Below are 23,531 nucleotides of genomic sequence, written 5' to 3' on the forward strand. Positions count from 1 at the left end.
ATAATCAAGTTTTTCCAAATGAGTGGGATTAAGAAACAGCCTCGAGCAATTTCCCAACAAAATAAAGCCAATACACAGAGTGCCCATCGGCATATGCGTATGCCCTGCGACTTCGTGGTCCCTCTCCGGCCAACCATATACGATCGTCCTCGTCTTCTCTCTCTCTGACAAAAGTCACTTTCAAGTTTCAATATTGCATTACTACCCCTACTACACATCTCACGGCAATCTCAGCCACAACTACCCCTTCCCTCTTATCTATATAACAACTCCTCTCCTCCACTACCTCTCATCTCACAACTACCCACATCCTATTTACCTTCCTTCTTCCTGAAATCCAATACCCACGTCCCCAGTTACCTTCCTTCTTCCTGTAATCTAATACCCACGTCAAAAATTTTAGAAAACGGACCTTGCCCTCCGGAAATTTTCGTCGAAGGCCTTGTTTGTTTCTCTATTTGAAAGGGACCCGAGTGTATGGTGTTTTGGAGTTAAAAGGGTGGAGTTTTGTTTTTGAAAGAGAGGAGTTCTTGGGGTAATACCCAGGGTAGACAAGTTGTAGACATCACGGCTATACACAGAGTAACTCGGCCTCTAATACATGTCCGGGCTGTACGACGCAAGGGTTGTGTGAACGAGAGCAACCCTTCGCCGCACGGTGGACGTGGTGCTTTGCCTTCTGAAGGCGGCAGCCCTTCCGATCTCCTCTTTCTTGCTGGTGGTGGTTCCCTCCTTTCCTTTGTCTATTAGTTTTAGGATATATTTATATAAGATTAAGTTGTAGGCCGTAAGCAAGATAAGAGTATTTTAGAGCTTTTACATCTCGATTCAGCAAGTTTATTGGGATTTAATTGTTTTGGGAATTGTAAGCCAAGATGAGTGATAATTTGATGTTAAGGATCAAGAGGGTTCCTACTGTTGTGTCAAATTTCCAGAAAGAGGAGGCGGAAGAGGGTGCTCGCCGGAGTGAGGGCTGTGGCCGCAATTGCCTTCGGAAATGTTGCATTCAAGGTACTTGCTAAAACGCTCGCTCTTGTTGTTTTTGTGTGATTCTGATGGATTTTTATTTACTGAGATTTTTTTTGTAAAAAGGGGCAAAGCTCCCTTTGTACGCTTTCAAGAAACTGAACAAGATTGTTTGCGAGAAGGAGGTGCGTGGACAAGAGAACAACGAGCCTCCCGTTGCATTCCTTGAGTCTCTTCTCCTTGGGGAGGTATAATTATTTAGAAAATGGAGAATTATAAACTAAAATTCATGTTTTCTTTCTCTGTTATAGTTGAAGTCACGATTTCAAGTTAAAATTTTGCGTTGCTTGGATTTTTAGTGGGAGGACCGTGTGCAGAGAGGGCTATTTCGCTATGATGTCACTGCTTGTGAAACCAAGGTCCGTTCTCCTATTTATGATTTTTTTTTCCCCTTTTCCAGTTTGGCTTGCAATAGGGAACTCAAAGACTCTGTAACATAGTGTTTTCTGAGCTGGGGATACGAGATTTATGCCAAATTCTTTGATTGTATTGGTTTAGGTGATTCCGGGCCAGTATGGTTTCATTGCCCAGCTGAATGAGGGCCGGCATTTGAAGAAGAGGCCAACTGAATTCCGTGTTGACAAAGTTCTTCAGCCCTTTGATGGGAACAAATTCAACTTCACTAAAGTTGGCCAAGAAGAGGTTCTTTTCCAGTTTGAATCAAGTGAAGATGGTGATGTTCAGTTCTTCCCAAGTGCCCCCATTGATGTTGATAATTCTCCAAGTGTGGTTGCCATTAATGTAGGCTTGTGGTTCTTTCTTCTACTAGACAATTGATGTTCTTTGATCGAGTAGGACACCAATAATTATAGTAAATTGGTTTAAGCCTTTTGTTTCATTGATATTACAGGTTAGCCCTATTGAGTATGGGCATGTGTTGTTGATCCCACGTATTCTGGAGTGTTTGCCTCAGAGGATTGACCGTGAAAGCTTCTTGCTTGCTCTTCACATGGCAGCTGAAGCTGGGAATCCGTACTTCCGATTAGGTTACAACAGCTTGGGTGCATTTGCTACCATCAACCACCTTCACTTCCAGGTTTGTACCCTTCTGAATGACTTCTGTGAACTTGAATAATATCCTGACAGTATTAATGATTAGGGGGAGAAAACAATTTGATGATATTTAGATGGATAGAAATCTCTAGGAATATCAATTTGATCATTTCTATGTAACAGGCTTACTACTTGGCCGTGCAATTTCCCATTGAGAAAGCACCCACTAAGAATATAACCACTTTGGACAGTGGAGTGAAAATCTATGAGCTAGTGAATTACCCTGTCAGAGGCCTTCTATTTGAGGGAGGCAATACTCTGCAAGATTTGTCAAACACCGTCTCGGATGCTTGCATTTGTCTTCAAGATAACAACATACCTTACAATGTGCTCATATCTGATTGTGGAAAGCGCATCTTTCTTTTGCCACAGGTAATGAACTTAGAAACATGGTTAAGATGTCTGTTTGCTCCTCATTATGACAATATATTGACTCATGTCCTCAATTATATCAAATGGATCAACAGTGTTATGCTGAGAAACAAGCTCTTGGGGAAGTGAGTCCTGAACTTCTTGACACCCAAGTGAACCCAGCAGTGTGGGAAATCAGTGGCCATATGGTGTTAAAGAGGAAAAAGGACTATGAGGAGGCATCTGAGGAGAATGCATGGAGGCTGCTTGCTGAGGTTTCTCTATCTGAAGCAAGATTTGAGGAAGTGAATGCTCTCATCTTTGAAGCCATTTCCTGCAGCAATGGTACTGAGAATGATGGTCAGGACCTGCTTGAGGATCCAAATGACAACAAATCTCTTGAGGAAGTGGATGCTGCAATCAACAAGGGCTCTCACTGTGCCATGGTGAGTGGAACTCATGAATGCCTAGTTCAGCAGTAAAGATTTGGCTCTGATGAGCAGAGCAGCTATGTTGCTTAAAGTGTGTTTGATGTGATATATGAAGTAATGAATATTATCAGTACTCGAGTGAATTCTGGCAGTAGCCTAAATAAGCACAAACTAGGTTTGTATTTACAGCCTAGGTTTGCCGTCATGTCGTACCAAATCCATGTTTGTGTATTCAGCACTGTCTTCTGCTGTGTATTCAGCAATGTCTGTTTGTATAAAACTATGTTGGATTGTATAATATGATATGGAACAGCTTATGTAAACAATGGTTGTTTGTTGGTTCATATGATTTCCTGAATCCAGGTGAGACATAAATCATGGGGCTATTATCATCACTGGTTTTGTTGAAGTTCATGCATGGTGATATGTTTATGGATTTATGATTAAATTTTTTGGCCTCAACAATCCACAAAATTGTTTAAACATTTGCAATTTCGCATTACAGGAATTTGAAAATGAGATAAGAAAATGAGAGGAAAAGAAATGGAAGAAAAGCAAAAAATGATAAAAAGAGAATGCAAAAGAAAATTGAGAGAAAAGAGGAGAAGTGATAAAAGAAAAGTAACGATAGAAAATAAAAGAAATTAGGATTGAATAAAATAAAATGAGAGAAAAATAAGGAAAATGAAACAAAATGAGAAAATTAAAAAAAAAATTGATTGAATGAAATGATTAAAAGAAAAAAAATGATGTTTTTGAGATTTAAAAACTTAATTTACCAATGTATTTGTAATATGTTGATAATTTTTAAATCAAACTTTTTTTCTTTCAAAACAGACTTGAAAATTTATTAGTAAATGAAATTAAAAAAGAAACGCTGATTTTGAGTCTTAGGAACTACAGTTTTAAAATTCGATACTTCTTTAATCCGAGGTTGAATTCATTCCAATTCTCATTTTCTCTTCATAATTTTAGAAAAAAATTATTATTATTTAATTTCTAAATATTATCATTATTTACAATTTAATTTTTATATTATTTAAAATTTTATTAAAATATTATTATATTTTAATTTCATTGTCAACAAAATAATTTTCTTATTCTTAAAAAAAATAAAAAGTTAACATAAATGGGAGTCGGTGAATGATATTTGAATGAAAGGTAAGTAATAATTTTTTAAAAATTATTTCACTCATATGAAATGGCTGAATGATTGCTAATATTAATATATGCTTAAAATGAAAAAGGGAGCCAGGCGTGAAAATTGAAGATGACGTGTTGTCCGTGTCTTTCAAGTGCGCAAGTAGCCTTCGCCTTCTGGAGAATGAATTATTGGATAAGTTTTTCTAAAATGCTGCCTTAAAATAATAATATTATTAATTTCACCCACTTTGGATTCCCATCATTATATTATAATATAATGCCCTCAAAAATTTACTATTTATTCTCTCTCTAAATTTATTAATTAATTTTAACTATTAAATTTTATTTAATTTAAAATATTATTATTATTTAATAAGTGAGAAAATAGTTAATAAAAAATTATTTTCATAATATTTAATTAATTATTACTTATTTTAGTATATCACTACCATTAAATAATAATTTTTTTAGTCAAATATCACTCATTACTTAAATTAATTAATCACATGATACCATTAATTTTACTCATTTTCTATGTTTGATTACAGCTTATCTTTGTTATTGCGTGTCAAATCTTGATTCAACACAATATACAAACGTGGTATACGTGTTATCTGTTATTAGATTAAATAATTTATTCTTTATTTATATCAAATTACTTATATCTTGTTATAAATTATTTTTAATAAAAAAATAGAGAATCAGAAAAATAAATAATATACCTTCAAGTTATTGACTAAATAATATTGGAGTTGTTTATGGAATTTACAAATTTGAATTCAAACTCATCTAAGAGTAGAATTAAATAAATAATAAAAACAGTAATAATCAATATTTGTCTTGGTTAGGCTCTTCTGTTGTTTCGGATTCGTGGCCCAGAATTTCTGTTTAAGTCATCATCTCATTCATGGTCTCCTCTTCTCCACCTTAACTTAGTTTTCTATGGATTTCTATATCCTAGCAGAGCAGTAATGATTATGCTTCAGTTCCAGACCTCTGAAGCAGTGAATCCTTATGTTTTGCTTTTCAATGATAATCAAAAGGAAGAAACGTTGTCTACAATTAGTTTCAGTTTGAGTCTTTACAGTTGGAGGAAGAATGGGTTGCTTCTTATTTGTGGCATATAATTTGGAAATGTCTTAAGTAATGAATCTATATCCATTTACGAAGGCATTGATATAAATCTTTGCAGATTCATTGGCAACTTCATTGTCTTATTCCCAAACAACTTGGGGGTTGCCATGTGATCCATTTTCTTAAATTCCAGCTCAAATTAGGGCTCTAAATTGGGAAAGATCTCACCCTTTCAAACATTTTCGGAGCCCATTTGATGGCCATGACATGAGCAGCTAGCCAAGCAAATCTCTGGCTCTCTCTCTCATCTCATGCACACAACGTGAGACCATAAGCCTCCCAGAAAAAGGTCCTCAAAAAACAGAGGCCTTTTTTCTTTCTTGAAATATCATAGAAAAAACAGTTTGCTCACACAACTTGCACCTAAACAATAGGGTTTGCAATTGCAAAAGTTAAAGTTTCACTTGTATGGGCACAAAGCAAAAGAAGCATCCTCTTCCTAATCACGTAGTTGGCGATAACCACCCCCATATAACACGCGTCGCCATTGGTCCTACCATGTAAGAAAAACATGAACTCCTCAGCTCCTTCAAGCTCCCCTTCTTTTAGACATACACACAAACACTTACACTCCATATTCATACATATATATATAAATCCATATCTCCTTGGCCTTCCCTTGTTAATTTTCTTGTGCAGCTAGATAATGCGGCTACTCAATGGTTTAGTAGCTATCTTGCTTATATTGGTGCTCTCTTTTTTCTCGAGAGGAGACGGTGCGGTGGAGCAAAATTTGACCACTGGCACTTCATCTTTGTCTCCATGGCTCAAGAAAGTAGCAATATACCACCACCACCACCCTCACCCTCACCCTCACCCTCATCCCCGTCGTCACCCGCGACCTCTAGGTGGGTGCAGGAGCCAGCCTTGGATATGCAGAGAGAGAAACCCTCGGCCTAATGCTCGAATGATGTGTTGCAGAAATAAGTGTGTTGATGTGTCTTCTGATGTTAATAACTGTGGTTTTTGTGGAATTACATGTCCTTTTAGTTGGCTATGTTGTCGTGGATTTTGCATTGATGTCAATATTAGTCCTTTCCATTGTGGCAGCTGTCGAAATAGATGCCCCTGGGGCGTCCGCTGTGTGTTTGGGATTTGTGGATATTCTGAGCCCGAGCCCAAGCCCAAGCCCATCCCTGAGCCCGAACCAGAGCCTGAGCCTGAGCCAGAACCAGAACCAGAGCCTGAGCCTGAGCCTGAACCTCAACCTCAACCTGAACCTGAGCCTGAGCCTGAGCCTGAGCCTGAGCCCGAGCCCGAGCCCCAACCTTTGCCTCCATGGCATCCTCGCCCTCGAGTCCCATTTCCTCCTAAACTGCAGCCACGGCCACGGCCGCAGCCACGGCCACTGCCACGGCCCCGGCCACGCCATCCTCCTGAAGGCGACAATGGAGTGGCAGGAAATGGAACGAATCCAAGTTCTTGAAATTGGTTGACTAATCTTGTTGTTTTAGATGATAGCTAGCGCATCTCTTCTTGTTTTATGTTTTAGGATATTTTGAGAAAATAAAATGTTGGGTTTGTGGTGTTTTCTAATGTAATCTTGTGACTTATCTCCTCAACTATATTATGAAAATAATAACAATGCCTTTCGATTTACAATCTGTGATGAGATTTCTGATTAAATAGTTAAAATCATGATAAATTTCATATTTTAATTTTAATTTTTCTATCCTGGTAAAGATTGAAAATCAGAAAATTATAAGTCAATGATTATCCTTTTGGAAAAGTTCTGTTCTTAGATGTAATTATAGCTAAATTTCTAAAATATGGATGTAATGAAATCAGAGTCTCTTTTGTGTAAAAGGTAATATAATTAGGATGTGAATGATTTGTTTTTAAATAAATTAGAAAAATGAATTTAATGACATATAATTTTTATAAATTAAGTGGGTGATGCATAAGGAATCATCACTAAATTATCATGTTGAATAAAAGAAAATAAAAATAACATCAGCACTTTTTTTAGTTATGGACCAAGGGTTAATGAAAACTCGAATTTGGATTTAACAAGTGACACATTTTTTAACTATAAGATTTATACGGATAACATAGAAAATATGAGTCCTGATACCCATGTAAGGATTTTAAATTCACGTGCAATGACAATCTTATTATGTCAAACATTTAAAACAAGTGAACCTAGATCCCTTTTGAGTAGTTGCCAAATGACCGTTAAGGTTTCCCAAAATTACGTTGGGCATCTGTATTCGAGCACAGAACTAGTTGCCTTTTTTTTTTTCCATCCCACAAATGCAACGGTCTCAACAAATTGCAGCATAATCCATATGCCATTGAAGCTTGAACAATAATACAGATCAAAAGCAGATAAACTGTTAGTACTACTCTTTTGAGGAGCAACATTTTCAGGCAACAAATGCTAAAATCTCTTGAGCCTCCAACAAATCCAACCACTTTACTGTTCAAGAAGCAACCCATTGTCAACATCAAAATATCTAGACATTGTGAAAACAGAGATGTATGCTTCAACAGGTCTTTCCTGTTCTTGTTTCACAATTGGTAGAAAAGTGGTACAATAATACAAAAGGAACTTGATAATAATTTCACAGAAATAATGTCTTGTTCAATTTTTAGTATGTAGGGAAATTTGGATCTACATCATTTGCCCAGGCCTCCAAGCCGCCAATTATATCCCTGGCTGAACTAAAGCCCTTCTTGTGTAATAATTGAACAGCCCTCTGTGAATCATTACCTCTTCTACATACAACATACAGGCTCACACCGGACTCTGATTCGATACCCCTACGCTCTCTCTCTTCCTTCAGAGCTGATGAGATTTCAGGCAACTGACCCTCCAAACTTGATAGCGGGATGTTCAACGCATTGGGAAGAGAGACAATCTTAAAGTGGTGGGCAGGGCGTACATCTACCAACACATGTGGTTCTCCTTTAACAATTTTCTCATTGAACTCTCCACTGTCTATTCTGGAATCTGCTGGAAGCAGGTTCAATTTCAATGGAGCCTGCAACCCACAAAAGAATGAGAGAGAGAGAGAGAGAGAGAGAGAAGAGGGATAAGAGAAGAAAAAAATTGCTACTAAAGCAATATCTGAAAAAAAAAAAAAAAGGCATTGGATGTATAGATGCAATAGGACAAACAAAGCACATATAAATTTAACATGACAAGGTCAAAATACACACAAATCACTATAGTTTCGGTTCACCTTTCTTTGGAAGTAAAATGAATCAATTTTGAACAGAACATAATTTGCACAAGGAAACAGAAGGCAAGTGAATAAAGCAATCGTACTGTAGCCAAAGGAGACTGAGTGAACTTCTCATAATCAAAATCTTTAAATTGCTGCTGAGTTAATGCTGCATTTTCTCCACAAACTTCACATTGTAATGACCTGCCTCTAATTTTGACCTAAGCAACGCAAACAATAAAATGAATCAACTGCTTAATTGAGTAGACTTGAACGACAACCAAGGCAAAGAAACTTCAAACATATGAAAGATAAAACATACAATTCGAATTCGTGCTGACAACGCATCAAATAGAACCATCCGTCCTGACAGTGGTTCACCTATGCCACTTGCAATTTTAATGGCCTCAAGTGCTTGGAGACAACCAATGACACCAGGAACTGCAAAATATATTAATCAATAGACATTATCTTCAGCAGTTCATGCACAGAATGGAGTAAAGCATGAGAAAGCAAGTAAATGAAAAATACATGGATCTCTAGCACTGCAGTTTCCTAAACATAAAAGTAGGCATGATATTGAACTAAACATTGAAGTAAGCCTTCCGGATTCCTCTTTGTAAAACTTGGATAGCAATCAAACATGAAATCTCCCCCAAAATGTTGGGTTCATAATTTGTACAAAAATATAATAATAGACAAGTAATCAGAAAATCGCCAAGAAACAGAAATTTGTTGACATACCAACTCCTAGAACTCCACTATCGGCACATCTTTGGCATGCTGTTGTAGGAGGTGGGGTTGGAAAAAGACACCGATAGCATGGACCTCCTTTGTAATTATAGACAGTGAGCTAGGGCAATAAAATTTGATAGAATGAGAACTAGAGTTTTGCATAGCAATTAAGATGCAGAAGAATTTGTAAATGAATCCTTGAAGGATTCCCATGCGCCCCAGCAAACAGAAGATGACAGAGCATACCTGCCCTTCCAATCCCAATGCAGCACCTGATACAAGAGGCTGCATGTACATGAGTAGAAAGTGATTAATTATTGAAACAAAAAATGCATCAATATTACACACTCCTTTTAAGCTAAGTTGCCGAAAACATGACTCAGAACTGATATATAATCATGTGCGTTTTTAACTCTGTGTGTACATCCTTGTGAAAAATTGGCAACATATATACAAACAAGTAGAACACCATTGAGCCCCACTGTCACTTAGAATTGACATTCAGTTACAAGTTGAGTCCCCTAAGGGAATTACAGAGACAGAAAAACAATATTAACACAAGCTAAAAATAAATGAATCAAGTGCAAAACATTCCCGGTATTTATAAGATTATATTTACACTCAGTTCAAATGGTAATTGCAAATCATTTAAACAAGAACTTGAAGGTAATTTTACCTTCCCCAACAGCACACAGCAATCACTGATCATGTAACGGCTTGGAGCATTATCTGTTGCATCTACAATTATGTCATATCTAAGAAACGTTGCCAGTTACAGAAACCACAAAAGTTTTCTTGATGCTCAGGGAGAGACAGACCAAAAAAAGAATAGGGTAACTTAGATTAATCATGTTCAGGATACTGGCTAAAAATTTCCAAGGCATTGTATGTACGCAGAGCTTCTTGGTGTTCCACAATCAGAATGGAGGAGTTGATCCTGGATTATAAATACGCACATCAGACAGATGTAAACCATAAGTTTTAAAAGAAATTTCTAAGACCAAAATATATAATAAGAAGCAAGTGAGTTCATCCTTCACAAGCATAAATATCCAATCCTTCAACTTAAAATTAACATCCATTGGATTTTGATGCAACATGTAGCTTGGTCAAACTTTGAAATGCATTTGGAAATGAAAAATTTTACTAGCAGCAAACATAAACTAAGGAATATGCACATACGAACGACAGGCAGCAGCTGCAGATTTCACTTTTGGCTGACCGATAAATGCTTCAGTATGTATAACCTGAAGTGCAAACAATAACAACAACAATAATAATGATAATAGTAAACTAGTACACGCCCTGAGATGTGAGAAGAAGTAATTGATAAAGAACAAAGCAGAAAAGGAAAATAAATATCTAAGATTACTAGAATAAGAAAGTTTCAAGCTCCAAGATGATGGTTCAACAATAAAAGACATATGTGCACACGGTGAAACCCAACTCTATAAATGGGGTGACAAGCATGCAGAAAAAAAGAACGTTACATGTCTTCGCCTACATACACTTGTGTAGCTTGAATTTTGCTCATTGCCGTTTATTACTGTATAACTATAATTACTAAATCAACAACAATAATTATCTCCAAAGCAAAGTGTTCTGATCTTCATACCTGCCTGTGCATATTATTTAACTCAACAACATCATGGTCAACTATACCCAATCGGCCTGCAAAGTAAGCTCAAAAATTTTAAAAGAAAAAAAAAAGTAGCTTTATGTTGCAGTTACCATTTTGAATTATAATGGGATCATTTATAGAAGGATTTCTAACATTTCAGAAACTCAGAGAAAATTTACGTGCTATAAGAACACCAATATATACGCCTTAAGGATACTACTATTTAATTTAAGTTCGAAAACAAGAAGATGTCTCAGGCCTCGAGAAAAAGCAAGTCTCACCAACACCACAAGCCGCCAGATATAACAGAGCAGGCGAGCCTAAGCCACCAGCTCCAACAACTAAAATAGAAGACTTCAAGAGATTCGACTGCCCTACAATTCATATGATAAAATGAATTAACACACTAGCTACCACAGTATCAAATGGAAGAAATTTCTCTTTGAACGCTACAAAACCCAGCAGTGGTCAAATCACTACAGTTGAAGAGTAAAAACAAATCTAATTAGTTTCATGATAAAAAGAGAACCTTGAACTCCAAAAGCAGGAAGCAAGAGATGACGACTGTAACGGTAAATCATATCAGGAGATAAATCGTGGCCGAAAGCAAAATCAGGATTGGAAATTGAAGGACAAGAACCGTTAGAGGAGACAGTATCGTTATGGAAATTCAAGAGACGAAGCTGAGATTCAAGAGCCGCAATTCGATTATCTAAGTCAGTCTTAGAAGCCTTCAAGCTTTGAATTTCGGCGAGGATCCGACCAGCGTCACCTCCATTTGACTCCATTGAAACGGTTGCTTGGGTTTGGCCTCGCAGAGAATGAAGCTGAGTGGTAAACAGAATAACGGGAAAGCCCAGAGAAACCCTACTTTAGTGTTGAGTTAGCTGAAAGTAATTTATTTAGTGCTTTATATTTTCGACAATCAAAATAAAATTAATTTTAATAACATATTTTAAAATATCATTTTTATTACAACAATTTTAATTAAATAATATGAAAAAGGATTTAAAATAGTAGTAGTTGTGAATCTCAAATTTCAACATCAGATAAAATATTTAGTTAAGGTTATGACAAAGTATCAATTTATATATTATTTATTTAAATTTATATATTTAATATACATATTTTAATTATATATATAAATTAATAAAAAAAAACTCTAATGTTATAGTCGTTAAACTCTTTCAAATTATATTATTTTTATAATAAAAAAATATTATCTTCTGTTATATAGTTCATATTTGAATTTCAGAAAACGTTGCATGACTCTAACAAATCGGCAATCCAGATAGCCACACGTGCCAAAAGAACTGTTCCTACCGAAAAGACACGTACGTATACCCTTTCTCATTTAGCATATTATCCTCAACCCTTTACTTCTTACACGCACACCTCTGTTCTTTACCTCTCCAATTTTCTTGCAAGACTGAATCTTACGCAATGGATCGCCGTCTCTTCCTTTTCCGCCACCTTTCACGGCCGTTGATTCCTCCGATGCCTTCAACACCACATCTCTACTGCCACATCAAGGTACGTATCCCAAGTTCCTTTACCTTTTAATTTCTCATTAGCTCGTGGTTGATTAACTTGAGTTTCACCTTACAGAGATATACTCAGTACACCACAGGAGATCCCGCGCAAGGAATAGAAGAGAGAGCACCTTCGCTAGCTGATGAGTTCAGACGAGTTGCGGAGGAGAAGGCAAAGGCTGATCAGGAGACAACCCATGTGGCGGATCAAGGTGTGGCTAGTCACACCGTCAAGAAGACGTTTGACGGCGGTGAAGAGGCTTCTACTGGGGATGGAGATACTCAATCAGTGAAGGACAGGTATAAGGAGCACGAACAGGGTGCTGATTATCGTAGAAAGGAATAGTAAACTAATTATCAAATAGTGTGTGTATATTGAAAAACAGGGTGTGGATTTCCTGGGTTTATAGATTGCTGAATAAAGTTGTGAAGCTAGTAATGAAAACTGACATGAATCTCGGATAAGGCCAAAGCTAGTTCTCCATGGAACTGCAGAAGATGATCCGCTTTTCCAAGGGTAAATTGCGTAGCTCTTTGAAGCCTTTCTACAAATATGTGGGGAGATAGATGATCTATTACAATCTTGCCTATCAAAGAACTGAGAATTGGATTTGATTAATGATTCCCCTGTTCAAGTCATCACTGATGGTTAATTCTGTGAAGTCTCTTTGATAGCTGAGGAGCTATATATGCTTGGTCATTTTATGTGGATTGCTGATATTGTTTACTGTTCCCATGTAAAATTTGTTGATGTTTTCTGCATTTCGTAGCAAGGATGTAGCATGTTTCTTTCAGTTTTCTTCAATAATTTGCCTAGGTTTCATGATTAAGCCTTTTCTTTCTGTCATATTTCTGGGCATATACTTTTTAGTCTTCATTCACAAAGTTTACTTTCTTCTTCATCATCCTCTACCCAGTACCCAGTTTTTGAAGATAACATTAGAAAATCTCCTTGCCAATATGATTCCACCAAGTCGTTTTTGCCTTTATGATGAAGTTGGCTTGGAGAGGCATAATCACTACTATAATATTGGAATTGGATCCATGCTCGCGAGTTATCTGCGGCATAAAATTGACCCTTTAGAACATTATGTCCACAAAAGATTCCTCATCTTCATCATGAAACCTCCCTTTCAAATCAACGCAAAATTCAAAAATCAGTAGTTTTTTTCTTTCGTTTTTCACAAAGTAAATCATGTTAACGAAAGTGTAAAACTTTTAGCTTTCCATTCTCCATCCTCCGGTCTACAGAAAGTTTCCGTTCTGAATCCAAACCAGAAAAGAGCAAAACAATGCAATTTAATTCTGAATTCCTAATACGAAATCGAGCTCTTTTGAATTCAAAATCTCTCACCAAATTATTGATTTCCCTTTCTTGATGCAAACGGGCCACAACTGCCCTCAATAACTTTTTCTTTCTAAATTTAAAAGCAATTTTTTCATTTAGACCAGATTTATATGAATTTGTGGTACACAAAAATATCCTTTAAAATTCTAAAGGATGATTCCGCACTGTTAAAATCTCTTTTAAAATATTTTAAAATACCAAATAAAAATTGTTAAATACACAATTAACATCTAGGAGGGGGCTAAGCAGTAAAATCAAAACCAAACGCAACCACCCTGCAGCTGCAAACATCAATGGGGACAGTAAGCCAAAACATGAGCGCTTGGCTCCTACACTTCTTCCCACCGTCTCTTTGACTAGCAAATATTGGCAAATAACAAACTAATTTTTCACATGAAATAGCATAAGCGATTGTATAAACTTTGCAAACACAAAAGGAATAGCAATTGAAAGGCCTCGAGGAGCAACAAGCTTCATTCACCTTGTAAAATCAGAGATAATAATACCAAGCTCCACAAATTACCATAACTACTAAGATATTTGGTAAACAGAGTTCAGAAGAGATGGGCATGCCCATCAGGTGAAAAGGTTCTGGCCATTGTTTTACTGAGATCCTAATCCACTTACTGCTGATATTTTGCCCCTATGATAATTAACATTCAACAAAACCATCACATCATGCAATCGCACCGCCTGTTTGGTGCAGCATTGCATCTATCTCGTCCCCATCCTCCATTTCCAACTATAGCAACAAAATATCACAACCATATTAGAAACAAGAAACTTAAATACACAACTTGAAATAAAGAGAGAGATACCTCATCTGGAGTTTGCTCTCCACGAAGCCTGCGACCATCAAACAGAAATGCAATAGAGTTGATCTCCACTGACTGTCGATCACAGTAGGCATTCATGAGCTTCTTCAGTTGAGTGCTTCTCTTAATCCTGAAGAATACTTCATTACCATCCTACAACATGAAGCAAAATCAGCTCATAGAACAAAACATAATGTAGCAAACCAACATTATAACGCCATCATATTTGAATTGATAATATACCTTCAATCCACCATGAGGGAAAAAAATCATGTCTAATTCTCAATGGGAAGCATTATAATCAGTATAAAAAGGAAACAAGAAATAAATGATTAATCAAACAAAGAAGAAATCAAATGCTTTTGCCCCAAAAAGATGTTATTAAGAATAATAGTCAAGGTAAACTATCCCAGGGTTGAGCTCAAATAGAGCCATCACATAAAAACAACTAGACATTACCAAATTGTTAGTCAGTATGATCACTTGAAAGGAATTTAAAAATTAGTTATTCTAGTCCTTGCATTTTTTTTTTTTTGAAAAGTCCTTGCAAATTATTTAAACCGCCAAAATCAATCCACATCAAACATTTGCAACCAAAATCAATGTTGCTCAAATATATTAAGGGTAGAAAAAACAGCTGACAGACAATGAACAGAAGAAAAATTCAAAACCGTTGGCATAGGGATATATGCACAGAGAACTCCAATGTTCTGACTTCTGTTTCACTAAATATTCTATGTTCTAGCCACTAAAACACAAAAAATACAAAAAGATGGTCGCTGAAAAACATAAAATACAGAAGGGTGATTATGAGAATGGAAACACAAAGGTCATCCAAGTGCAAACTTGTTGAAAGCCTAAGTCATCTTGATTTCTTATAGAACCAGAATTCATAAAAAATAATATGCACATTACAATTAATTCCATAAATGAGTAAGCATGTCTACAATACTCATTAGTCACTATTTATCAGATATCTACTTATAACAACAGTTAGTGGCAAATAATACTGAGCAAGCAACTGCATTTATTTTGTAGGTGTCATTCTTAGTTAAAACAGCTATATGCAGTTCAAACTAGAAAAGCAAAGTATTAGTCCAGTTCCACCATTATAAATGACAGACAGACTCAAACTGATAAGCCACACTCATCACCAACCTACGAATGAACGAAACATTCAACAAGGATGTTAATATGAAAACGTTAGACAACCAAATCCAAATTGGCAAAAGAAAAAGGAGAGAGAATGGGATTTTCTTCTTAAAGCCAAGACAAAGAAAACTGAACATGAAGAAAAAGAAACCACATCACTAGAAGAAAGAAGAATTTAAAATCCCAAAACAAACTAACTTCATCTTCAAGCTTATGTTCAAAACTTCAAAAATGTTAAGCAAAATAATAGAGTGTTACAGTGTACAATCATCCCACTATACCAGTGGTCCAGGGCCTAACAAGGGCTATTGCCTTCCAAAATTTCCAATGTTAACTACCCAAAAAAGAGAAAAAAAAAATACCGTACAACACCAATGAAATAGTGGCAAACTACACAAATGAAAAAAAAAAAAATTAAAGTACTCAAGAACCATAATATAATTTTAAACTCATGGCCCATGCTCCAAAAATCCAAGTAGCTGTAATCTGGGGTTAACTTGGCAATCTCAAGGTCAGTAAACACGACTTAAAGAAAATAAAGCAAAGACCTTTTAGGAACATCTGATCTAATAATCAAGGGCATGCTTCTCGAAATAAACAGACTTGCCTAAAAATTTCAAGTTGAGTAATCAATTAAAACCCCAAATGCAAAGGAATTTGGTAAATAAATAAATAACATAAAGCCATAAAATAATTCTTAGTCAAACCAAGCAAGAGGTAAAAATGAGAAGAACCCAAGTAGTGCAGTTACATATAAGCAGAATAAAAGAGAAGGATCGAACCTGGCCTTTAACCTTGAGGTTGATATGAGCCGATTGATCGTTGGGTTTCTTGTCCTCCTCCTGATTGGTGACACCAGACATCTTTAATTCCTTCACAGCTCGTCGATTTCCGGTGGATGAGAAAGAGAACACAGCCGTTGCTCAAATGACTCCGCCTCCCCCAATTCCAACCCAACCCACCCACAATTTTAAAGTGAAAGACAAACACCACCTGTGTATCCCAAGGGCATTGACTGGCTATAAGGGCTTGTTCAAAAAGTATCCAAGGGATGGTAAAGTCCCTACTTGGTGTCCCTATTATTTAATGCTTAGGTCATATCATAATTTAAAAATTTTATGAATTTTAATCTTATAAAATATATGAAATGGATATTTTTAAAAAATATATTAATTAATTTTTCATAATTTTAATTATTTAATATTTTATTATTTAATTTTTATATTTTAAAAAAACTTATTCATTAATTTTTTAATTTTATAAAAATTCTAGTTATTAATAAGAATATAAATAGATAGAATATCTTTGAAAATTAAATTATTTAAATTTAATTTATATTAATAATATTTGAATTTATTTAAATTTAATTAAAAATTAATTTAAAATATATAAATTCATTTTAAATTTAATTATTATTATCGGAATAAAATTTGAATTTATTAATAATTTTTATTATTTAAGTAAAATGTTTTTCATTAATAATTTTTATTTAAAAATTTAAATATTTTTAAAAATATTTAATTTTTAATTTTTAAATAAAAATATATAAAAACTTTATAAATATTATTGTAAAAATATATATTTTCACATTCAAATATAAAAAATTTGGATGATGGCTATTTTTTAAATAAAATTTTATCTAAACTCGCAGTGTTATTATTTTTTAAATATATCTTCAATTCGATTATAATTATTTAAATTTATTTTATTAAAATTCAATCGAATTAAGTAATTTGATTTTTTACTATTTTTAGAGATTAATCTATTTATATTTTTAAAATTTTTTTACAGTTAAAATAATAAAAAGATTAATTAATATACTTTTAAAAATATTAAAAACATTTAAAATATTTATTAAAATTAAATAACTAATTAATGTTTTTCATAATATAAAAACTAAATAATAAATTTTTTATATATATTTAAAATGCATTTATTTGGATTTTATTTGATTAAAATAGTTTTTTTAATATATTTTACAAAAAATACATTTTAGAAAATTCACTTCATGAAAAAAATAATATAAAAATATACTTATAAGTACGTTTTGCTTTGGTATATGTTTACGAATTTTTAGATTTTTTTTTATATTTATAGAATATAAATAAATATTTATTTTATATTTATATAAAATATAAAATAAAGAAGACTCCTCTTACCTTTTCATTTCACCTTTAATTCTTTCTGAAAAATAAGAAATTTAAAATATAATTCTATTTTTTGTTTAGTGGTTTAGAATGCTTTTTTTATTATTATTAGAATTTATTAGAAATTAAATATAATTAGAGAGTCTATTAGAAATTGAATACGATTAGAAATTAAATATTCTTAGTATATAAATTAATTTCTAATGAAATAATATTATAATATTCAAATAATATATAAATATATATATATATATATATATATATATATATATATAATAAAACTGAATTTTCAATCGTTACGGTCTATAAATGGCAACAATTGAGACGTCTATGAACAGTAACAATGAAAAATAGTGTTACTCTTTTATTCTCTGTCCTAATTGACTTGTAAATATATATAATTATGTATAAATATGAAATATATTTAAAAATTATAAAAAGGAAAAAATGCATTACACCGATTCTTAATTGATTTCAACTAATACAGTTTGGAACCGATTTTTATTTAATTTTTAATGAAAAATCAAAATCAATTCAAAATAATAAAATAAATTCGATTTGAAATGATGCATTCATTCGATTTGGAATTCTTATAACATCAATAACCGATGCAACTGCTATTCTGCTAAACAGGCCAGAAAAAAAAAATAATAATAAAACCTAATACCCAAATCAGTAATGATGGTGAAACGATAATTGGATTGTAACCCATAAAGTAATGATAATTGAATTGATTGAGGAATCAACTCTAATTATTAGCAAATTTGCAAACATACCCTTAAAATAGTAAAGATCGCACACAGATATGCACAGCAAGCACATTAAGAGCACGATTACAGCTGATGAGCTCCTTAAACAGCTAATTTATCTGTCCAATTAACTCTTTGAAAATGCCTCCAGGAGAAACAACCTTACGAAACCAGACACCATATTTACTAATATCTAAGCTACATTGTCAAAGTTCACAAAAGATGTACTGATAAACACAGTTGCTCCCATTTGTTCTACAGAGGTCCTAATCCACTCGGCACTAATATTTTGTCCCTATCAAATTACATTATGCAATAGCACCGCCTGTTTGATGCAGCATTGCATCTATCTCGTCCCCATCCTCCATTTCCAACTGTAGTAACAAAAAATAAGAAGAGCATTAGGAAAAAGAAACACCAAGTGTGTCCACACAAATTGAGAGATGAAGAGACCTCGTCAGGAGTCTGCTCCCCGCGAAGCCGACGACCATCAAAAAGAAATGCAATAGAATTCATCTCCACAGATTGTCGATCACAATAAGCATTCATGAGCTTCTTCAGTTGAGTGCTTCTCTTAATCCTGAAGAAAACTTCATTGCCATCCTAAAAAACGAAGCTAAATTAGCACATATAACTTGTCAAAATTATACATGTCCAGCTCTAGAAATACCATCAAACTTGAACTGCCCTAAGCTATACATCCAACCCTGCATCACAATTCACAGGGCAGAGCTAAAAATAGAAACAGTGTCATAAAGGCGCATGCACACATTGCTAATTCTTTAAGCCAAACTTAATTTAGTGGGTGTTCACAGCAGATAGCATCACTTGAAATAGACACAAGGAATTTAAATATTAATCTCTATAATCAATTTATCTAACATAAAGAACAATGTCGTTCAAATTCATTGAAATAAATAAATACACATGAAAGAGGCAAACATGCTGCCTTTTGTTCCCTACTTTCATGATCTTTAATGAGTGTAAACTACAAAACTGTGACCATTTGTTGGAGGAAAATGAATAATTTGAAATTTTTTATTAGCAACCTAAAATAGTAATAGTACCACGTAAGAAACCACTGATACAAATATAGATAGGCAAAATGTCCACATAAGCCTCTAAATTTTGCATCAAAGTCCAAATAAGTCCAATTTAACCTTTTTGGTCAAATAAAATTTTGAACTTTACCTTAAGTCCACATAATTCATAAACTAATAAAATACTTTGTTTGCAATTTTAAACATTAAAAATTATTAATTATTTTCAATAAAGCAAAAGTTAAAATAAAACATTGAATAATAAAAATAGAAAAAATTTATTTATATTTATAATTACCGAAAGTAATATTTTATCATATCAGGACTTTTGTTTTATCATGCAAAGTAGAATTGCATTTTCAAGACCCTACAGGGCAGAGGTACAAAGAGGGCTGCAGAGACCACCAAAGCCCAGTCCAATCAATAAAAAAAGAAACAAAGACCAAACCAATCAAAAGTTGACCAGTCGAACCGAACACAAACAAAGAGAAACAAAACACCGCCACACCTCCAAACACCACCGCTTCACCACTCTGCCGCACATGATCGGAACGCCAACCATCAGTGCTAGTGCAACAGAAACACAACAACTCAACACAACATCAACAACACAGAAACAAAAGGAAGAGGGACATGCAACACAAAACCCAAAAAACAATACATACAAGCCAGGAAGAAAATGTTATAGCGAGACTGAACCATCGACAGAAGCAACCGAGGAAAGGGATGCTGCAGGGCCCAGCCAAAAAAGGCCAACGGGAGCGATGATCATCGGACGTAGCAATGGGGTCCCAAGTTACTGACATCAAGCATCAAGGAATCTCTCCACCAGACTAAAGCGAAATCCCCAATAACAGGTCCCTCCAACAATACCCCTCGCTAGCTCCATCATCGAAAACTTGCAAACAACAAAACAAGTACGAAAGGAAAAGAAACCGACCATCATCCGACTACGGCAAGAGGAAAACTGCAACAGACAGGAGGCCAAAACAAAACAAAAAGAAACCTCCTTGCCCCAGGGCAAGGAGAACATGGAAAGCCCTAAAAAACCAGAAGAAAAAGACTAATGATGACAGGAAAAACTAGAAAAAGAAAACCCTCAACAATTCTTCTTCCCCTTCTTCTTCTTCTTCTTCTTTCTCCTTTTCTCTCTCTCGGTGGAATCTAAACCCATATCAGGACTTATTTGCAGTTGAATACAAAATTCAGCATTTTATTTAGCCAAAAAGGTCAAACTGAGCTTGTCTGAACTGATGAATAGTAAGTCTTATTTGGACCTTTTTCCAATATAGATTGTAAATAAGTTGATCCAATAAAGCTCAGTACCACTGGTAACTTCTTTTTCCATAAAAAATAAATAATGCAATAGAATTTTGTAAAATGAAGGAAATTTCAATCTCATTACCTTCACCGCCTGCAACCAGAAACCACAATAACCACAAACAGATATCACAACAATAGACATAGTTGTTGCCACCACTATCAATTCATCATTCATAGGAAAATGGATGGGTAAGGATGATTTGGGTTAAACAGTTATGGATTGCCCATCTAAACTTAGAATTATCTCCTATAAAATGGATAAGCTGTGTCATTTATAATCTAACCTTTAACAATCCAACCCATAAGAAAATCATAAGAATGACAAAGCCAAAGTCATCCAAATGCAGAGTTGTTGAAAGATTCAGTCAAATCATCATTTTCAAATGATTCATGCTTTACAAATAATTACCATAAAATGGTAAGCATGCCTATATTAGGAGACCTATTTCTATCAAAAATCCTGATGATAATAGATAAGAAACTACACAGCAAGCTAATGCATTTATTTTTTGCAGGCAAATTCTGCAAGGTGCGCATCTTTGATAGAACAGCGCTATGTAGATCAAACTAGTAACAACAAGCATCAAGCTCCATCACTTCGGCTGACAAGGTATGTCTAGCTAGTGATCTATATATACCAACTACCCAGTCCACTACTTAAACATTTAGCAAGGGAAAAGACTAAAAAGGTTAGAGAGGCACATCCAAATGACAACAAAATTACGAGAGAGAGAGAGAGAGAAGAAAAAAAAAAACACTCAACGTGAAGAAAAGAAAAGGGAGTACTGAATAAAGGAGGCGAGAGGAAGCATTCTACATTAAAATACCAGCTAATTTTCTCTTGAAACTCGGGAAAAAACATGATGCACATACAGAAAATTACAAAGAAAGCAGTGGCAAATTGCATAATTGAAAAGTATACCTAGCTGCAGAATCTAAGCAGTTAAGAACCATAAAGCGTACTGCTACATGATTCTAAACAGAAGCCATCAAGGTTCATGTTCCAAAGTTGAGTTATAACACATCATCAAAATAGCTACAACAGAGCTTTAGCTTAGCGACGCCTTAAAACAAATATATTTCGGAATATCTAATCATTCCACGACACCCAAATGGATAATTAACATTATTTAGAAACAAACAGGAATTTGTAAAACGAAATTAAAACCCTAATAAAATTTGAAGTTGGGTACTCGATTAAAAACCCTAAACACAAAAGATTTGAGTAATAAAACAGAAACCCAACAATAAATTCTTACCCAGACATAGGAAGAGGTAAATATGAGAACCCCGAGTAGTGTACGTAATGTTCAAGCAGAGAGGAAAAGTGAAGGAGATCAGACCTGGCCTTTGACCTTGAGATTTATGTGAGCGGATTGATCATTAGGCTTCTTGTCCTCCTCCTGATTGGTGACTCCCGACATTCTTAATTTCTTCGCAACTATTCGATTTCTCGCTGATCAGAGATGGACTGCGCCCGATGTTCAACTGCCCTTTCCTTATTTCACCCTTTTTATTTCAATAATAAGTGAAAAATAGAGAATGGCGTCAGGTACGAGCAAGAATGATTTTTTTTTTATCGTAGCGAAAGCCCATTATACAATTCATTCGGCTGAAGCCCAAAACAAAAATCTCTGGTCTCACCTGTCTTGAGAGTGGATCTCCCGTTCCCATATCCAGGTGAGTTGTATATATTTTTGGATTTTTGCTTTTTTTTTGTCATACAATCTTCAAAGCAAGGGAATTTAGAACCTAGGCAAGTGAAAGCCATTAATAGTGACTTTGTGCATATGGGTGATGGTAGTTGCTGATTGCTTGTGGTGCAGATCTAAGCTTATTGGGCTCTAGGTTTGCTGTGAAAAAAAAAAAAGTGAGAGAGAGACGTTAGAGGTTGAAGTCATTTGGTCACAGCAGCAGCTTGTAATTCTTGAAATAGAGGACGATCAATGCAGTAAGTAGGTATTAATTTATAAAGCATTAATTAGGTGAAAAAAAAGAGGAAGAAATTATATTTGTTTATGGGAATTGCTACAAATTGTATTTATGCATGGACATTGATATATAGATTGTTGTTGAATGGGTTAATGTGGGATTAAGAAATTATTTCCATTTTATTTTTTTACAAAATATAATAAATTGATTTTGCCATTTAAAAATATATAATTGATATTCTTATTAATAATTTTTTGAAGAAATTTTTATTTTATTTTATTTTCCTAAAATCTTTATATATATCTAATAAAAAAGAAACAAAGGTCGAACAATAAGTCAGGATGGCCGAGTGGTCTAAGGCGCCAGACTCAAGTTCTGGTCCTCGAGAGAGGGCGTGGGTTCAAATCCCACTTCTGACATCTCAATAGTTTTATTTCTTGCTTTTTTATTTTATTTTTTATTTATTTTGCTTTTATTCTTAAAAATAAAAATGAAATACTTATCAACTTTAAGATTTTATTGTATTGTCTTATTTCTTATTTATTTCGCTTTTATTCTTAAAAATAAAAATGAAATACTTATCAATGTATTGTCTTATTTCTTATTTATTTCACTTTTATTTTTAAAAATAAAAATATAATATTTATTAAGGCTTTATTATAAATAGAGCGAATAGTATTCGATTTAAATTGAAAAAATTAATTGAACTGAATTATTTTAAAATTTTATTTTGATTTTTTATTTATTTTAGTTCGATTCGTTTTTTATTTTTAAAAATTTTAATTATTTTGATTTAGTTCAGTTTTGATAAAAAAAATTAAAAAATTAAACC

The 23,531-nt window shown here is 34.2% G+C and overlaps 6 protein-coding genes and 1 non-coding gene across 7 annotated transcripts; 4 read left to right on the forward strand and 3 right to left on the reverse strand.

Annotated features, from left to right (window-relative positions):
* Positions 1-231: 231 nt before the first annotated feature.
* Positions 232-3,205, forward strand: LOC110611232 (GDP-L-galactose phosphorylase 2). The gene is made up of 7 exons (XM_021751421.2): positions 232-1,011; positions 1,093-1,214; positions 1,326-1,385; positions 1,525-1,767; positions 1,877-2,062; positions 2,203-2,451; positions 2,547-3,205. The coding sequence occupies exons 1-7, from the start codon at positions 876-878 to the stop codon at positions 2,910-2,912; spliced, it is 1,362 nt and encodes a 453-aa protein (XP_021607113.2). The 5' UTR covers positions 232-875; the 3' UTR covers positions 2,913-3,205.
* A 1,332-nt stretch (positions 3,206-4,537) lies between these two features.
* On the forward strand, positions 4,538-6,742 carry LOC110611633 (keratinocyte proline-rich protein). The gene has a single exon (XM_043954948.1). It carries the CDS (start codon positions 5,785-5,787, stop codon positions 6,562-6,564), a length of 780 nt encoding a protein of 259 aa, XP_043810883.1. The 5' UTR covers positions 4,538-5,784; the 3' UTR covers positions 6,565-6,742.
* Positions 6,743-7,528: 786 nt separating this feature from the next.
* Positions 7,529-11,552, reverse strand: LOC110612109 (adenylyltransferase and sulfurtransferase MOCS3). The gene is made up of 11 exons (XM_021752782.2): positions 11,191-11,552; positions 10,943-11,035; positions 10,656-10,711; positions 10,223-10,287; positions 9,903-9,977; positions 9,717-9,795; positions 9,287-9,325; positions 9,050-9,158; positions 8,628-8,746; positions 8,410-8,526; positions 7,529-8,122 (listed from the first exon to the last, which is right to left on the reverse strand). The coding sequence occupies exons 1-11, from the start codon at positions 11,447-11,449 to the stop codon at positions 7,730-7,732; spliced, it is 1,404 nt and encodes a 467-aa protein (XP_021608474.1). The 5' UTR covers positions 11,450-11,552; the 3' UTR covers positions 7,529-7,729.
* Positions 11,553-12,026: 474 nt separating this feature from the next.
* LOC110610611 lies at positions 12,027-13,023 on the forward strand. Its single transcript, XM_021750611.2, has 2 exons — positions 12,027-12,194; positions 12,270-13,023. Exons 1-2 carry the CDS (start codon positions 12,105-12,107, stop codon positions 12,537-12,539), a joined length of 360 nt encoding a protein of 119 aa, XP_021606303.1. The 5' UTR covers positions 12,027-12,104; the 3' UTR covers positions 12,540-13,023.
* A 958-nt stretch (positions 13,024-13,981) lies between these two features.
* LOC110610817 (small ubiquitin-related modifier 1-like) lies at positions 13,982-16,565 on the reverse strand. Its single transcript, XM_043954949.1, has 3 exons — positions 16,291-16,565; positions 14,360-14,509; positions 13,982-14,283 (listed from the first exon to the last, which is right to left on the reverse strand). Exons 1-3 carry the CDS (start codon positions 16,369-16,371, stop codon positions 14,218-14,220), a joined length of 297 nt encoding a protein of 98 aa, XP_043810884.1. The 5' UTR covers positions 16,372-16,565; the 3' UTR covers positions 13,982-14,217.
* Positions 16,566-18,457: 1,892 nt separating this feature from the next.
* Positions 18,458-22,399, reverse strand: LOC110611632 (small ubiquitin-related modifier 1). Its single transcript, XM_043955414.1, has 3 exons — positions 22,111-22,399; positions 18,858-19,007; positions 18,458-18,778 (listed from the first exon to the last, which is right to left on the reverse strand). Exons 1-3 carry the CDS (start codon positions 22,189-22,191, stop codon positions 18,713-18,715), a joined length of 297 nt encoding a protein of 98 aa, XP_043811349.1. The 5' UTR covers positions 22,192-22,399; the 3' UTR covers positions 18,458-18,712.
* A 635-nt stretch (positions 22,400-23,034) lies between these two features.
* On the forward strand, positions 23,035-23,118 carry TRNAL-CAA. The gene has a single exon. It is a non-coding gene; the product is annotated as a tRNA-Leu (tRNA).
* Positions 23,119-23,531: the final 413 nt, after the last annotated feature.

Source organism: Manihot esculenta, chromosome 3 (genome assembly GCF_001659605.2).
Source record: "Manihot esculenta cultivar AM560-2 chromosome 3, M.esculenta_v8, whole genome shotgun sequence".
Taxonomy (NCBI): domain Eukaryota; kingdom Viridiplantae; phylum Streptophyta; class Magnoliopsida; order Malpighiales; family Euphorbiaceae; genus Manihot; species Manihot esculenta.

Coding starts and splice junctions, on each gene's coding strand:
- LOC110611232 (XM_021751421.2), top strand. CDS start 876: ATGAGTGATAATTTGATGTTAAGGATCAAGAGGGTTCCTACTGTTGTG. Junction 2,063..2,202: donor TCAACCACCTTCACTTCCAG/GTTTGTACCCTT, acceptor TCTATGTAACAG/GCTTACTACTTGGCCGTGCA. Junction 2,452..2,546: donor GCATCTTTCTTTTGCCACAG/GTAATGAACTTA, acceptor ATGGATCAACAG/TGTTATGCTGAGAAACAAGC.
- LOC110611633 (XM_043954948.1), top strand. CDS start 5,785: ATGCGGCTACTCAATGGTTTAGTAGCTATCTTGCTTATATTGGTGCTC.
- LOC110612109 (XM_021752782.2), bottom strand. CDS start 11,449: ATGGAGTCAAATGGAGGTGACGCTGGTCGGATCCTCGCCGAAATTCAA. Junction 10,288..10,655: donor TAAATAATATGCACAGGCAG/GTATGAAGATCA, acceptor TTTGCACTTCAG/GTTATACATACTGAAGCATT. Junction 9,796..9,902: donor GCCTTGGAAATTTTTAGCCA/GTATCCTGAACA, acceptor AACGTTTCTTAG/ATATGACATAATTGTAGATG.
- LOC110610611 (XM_021750611.2), top strand. CDS start 12,105: ATGGATCGCCGTCTCTTCCTTTTCCGCCACCTTTCACGGCCGTTGATT. Junction 12,195..12,269: donor ATCTCTACTGCCACATCAAG/GTACGTATCCCA, acceptor TTCACCTTACAG/AGATATACTCAGTACACCAC.
- LOC110610817 (XM_043954949.1), bottom strand. CDS start 16,371: ATGTCTGGTGTCACCAATCAGGAGGAGGACAAGAAACCCAACGATCAA. Junction 14,510..16,290: donor ACCTCAAGGTTAAAGGCCAG/GTTCGATCCTTC, acceptor TTCATGTTGTAG/GATGGTAATGAAGTATTCTT. Junction 14,284..14,359: donor GAGAGCAAACTCCAGATGAG/GTATCTCTCTCT, acceptor TTGTTGCTATAG/TTGGAAATGGAGGATGGGGA.
- LOC110611632 (XM_043955414.1), bottom strand. CDS start 22,191: ATGTCGGGAGTCACCAATCAGGAGGAGGACAAGAAGCCTAATGATCAA. Junction 19,008..22,110: donor ATCTCAAGGTCAAAGGCCAG/GTCTGATCTCCT, acceptor TTCGTTTTTTAG/GATGGCAATGAAGTTTTCTT. Junction 18,779..18,857: donor GGGAGCAGACTCCTGACGAG/GTCTCTTCATCT, acceptor TTGTTACTACAG/TTGGAAATGGAGGATGGGGA.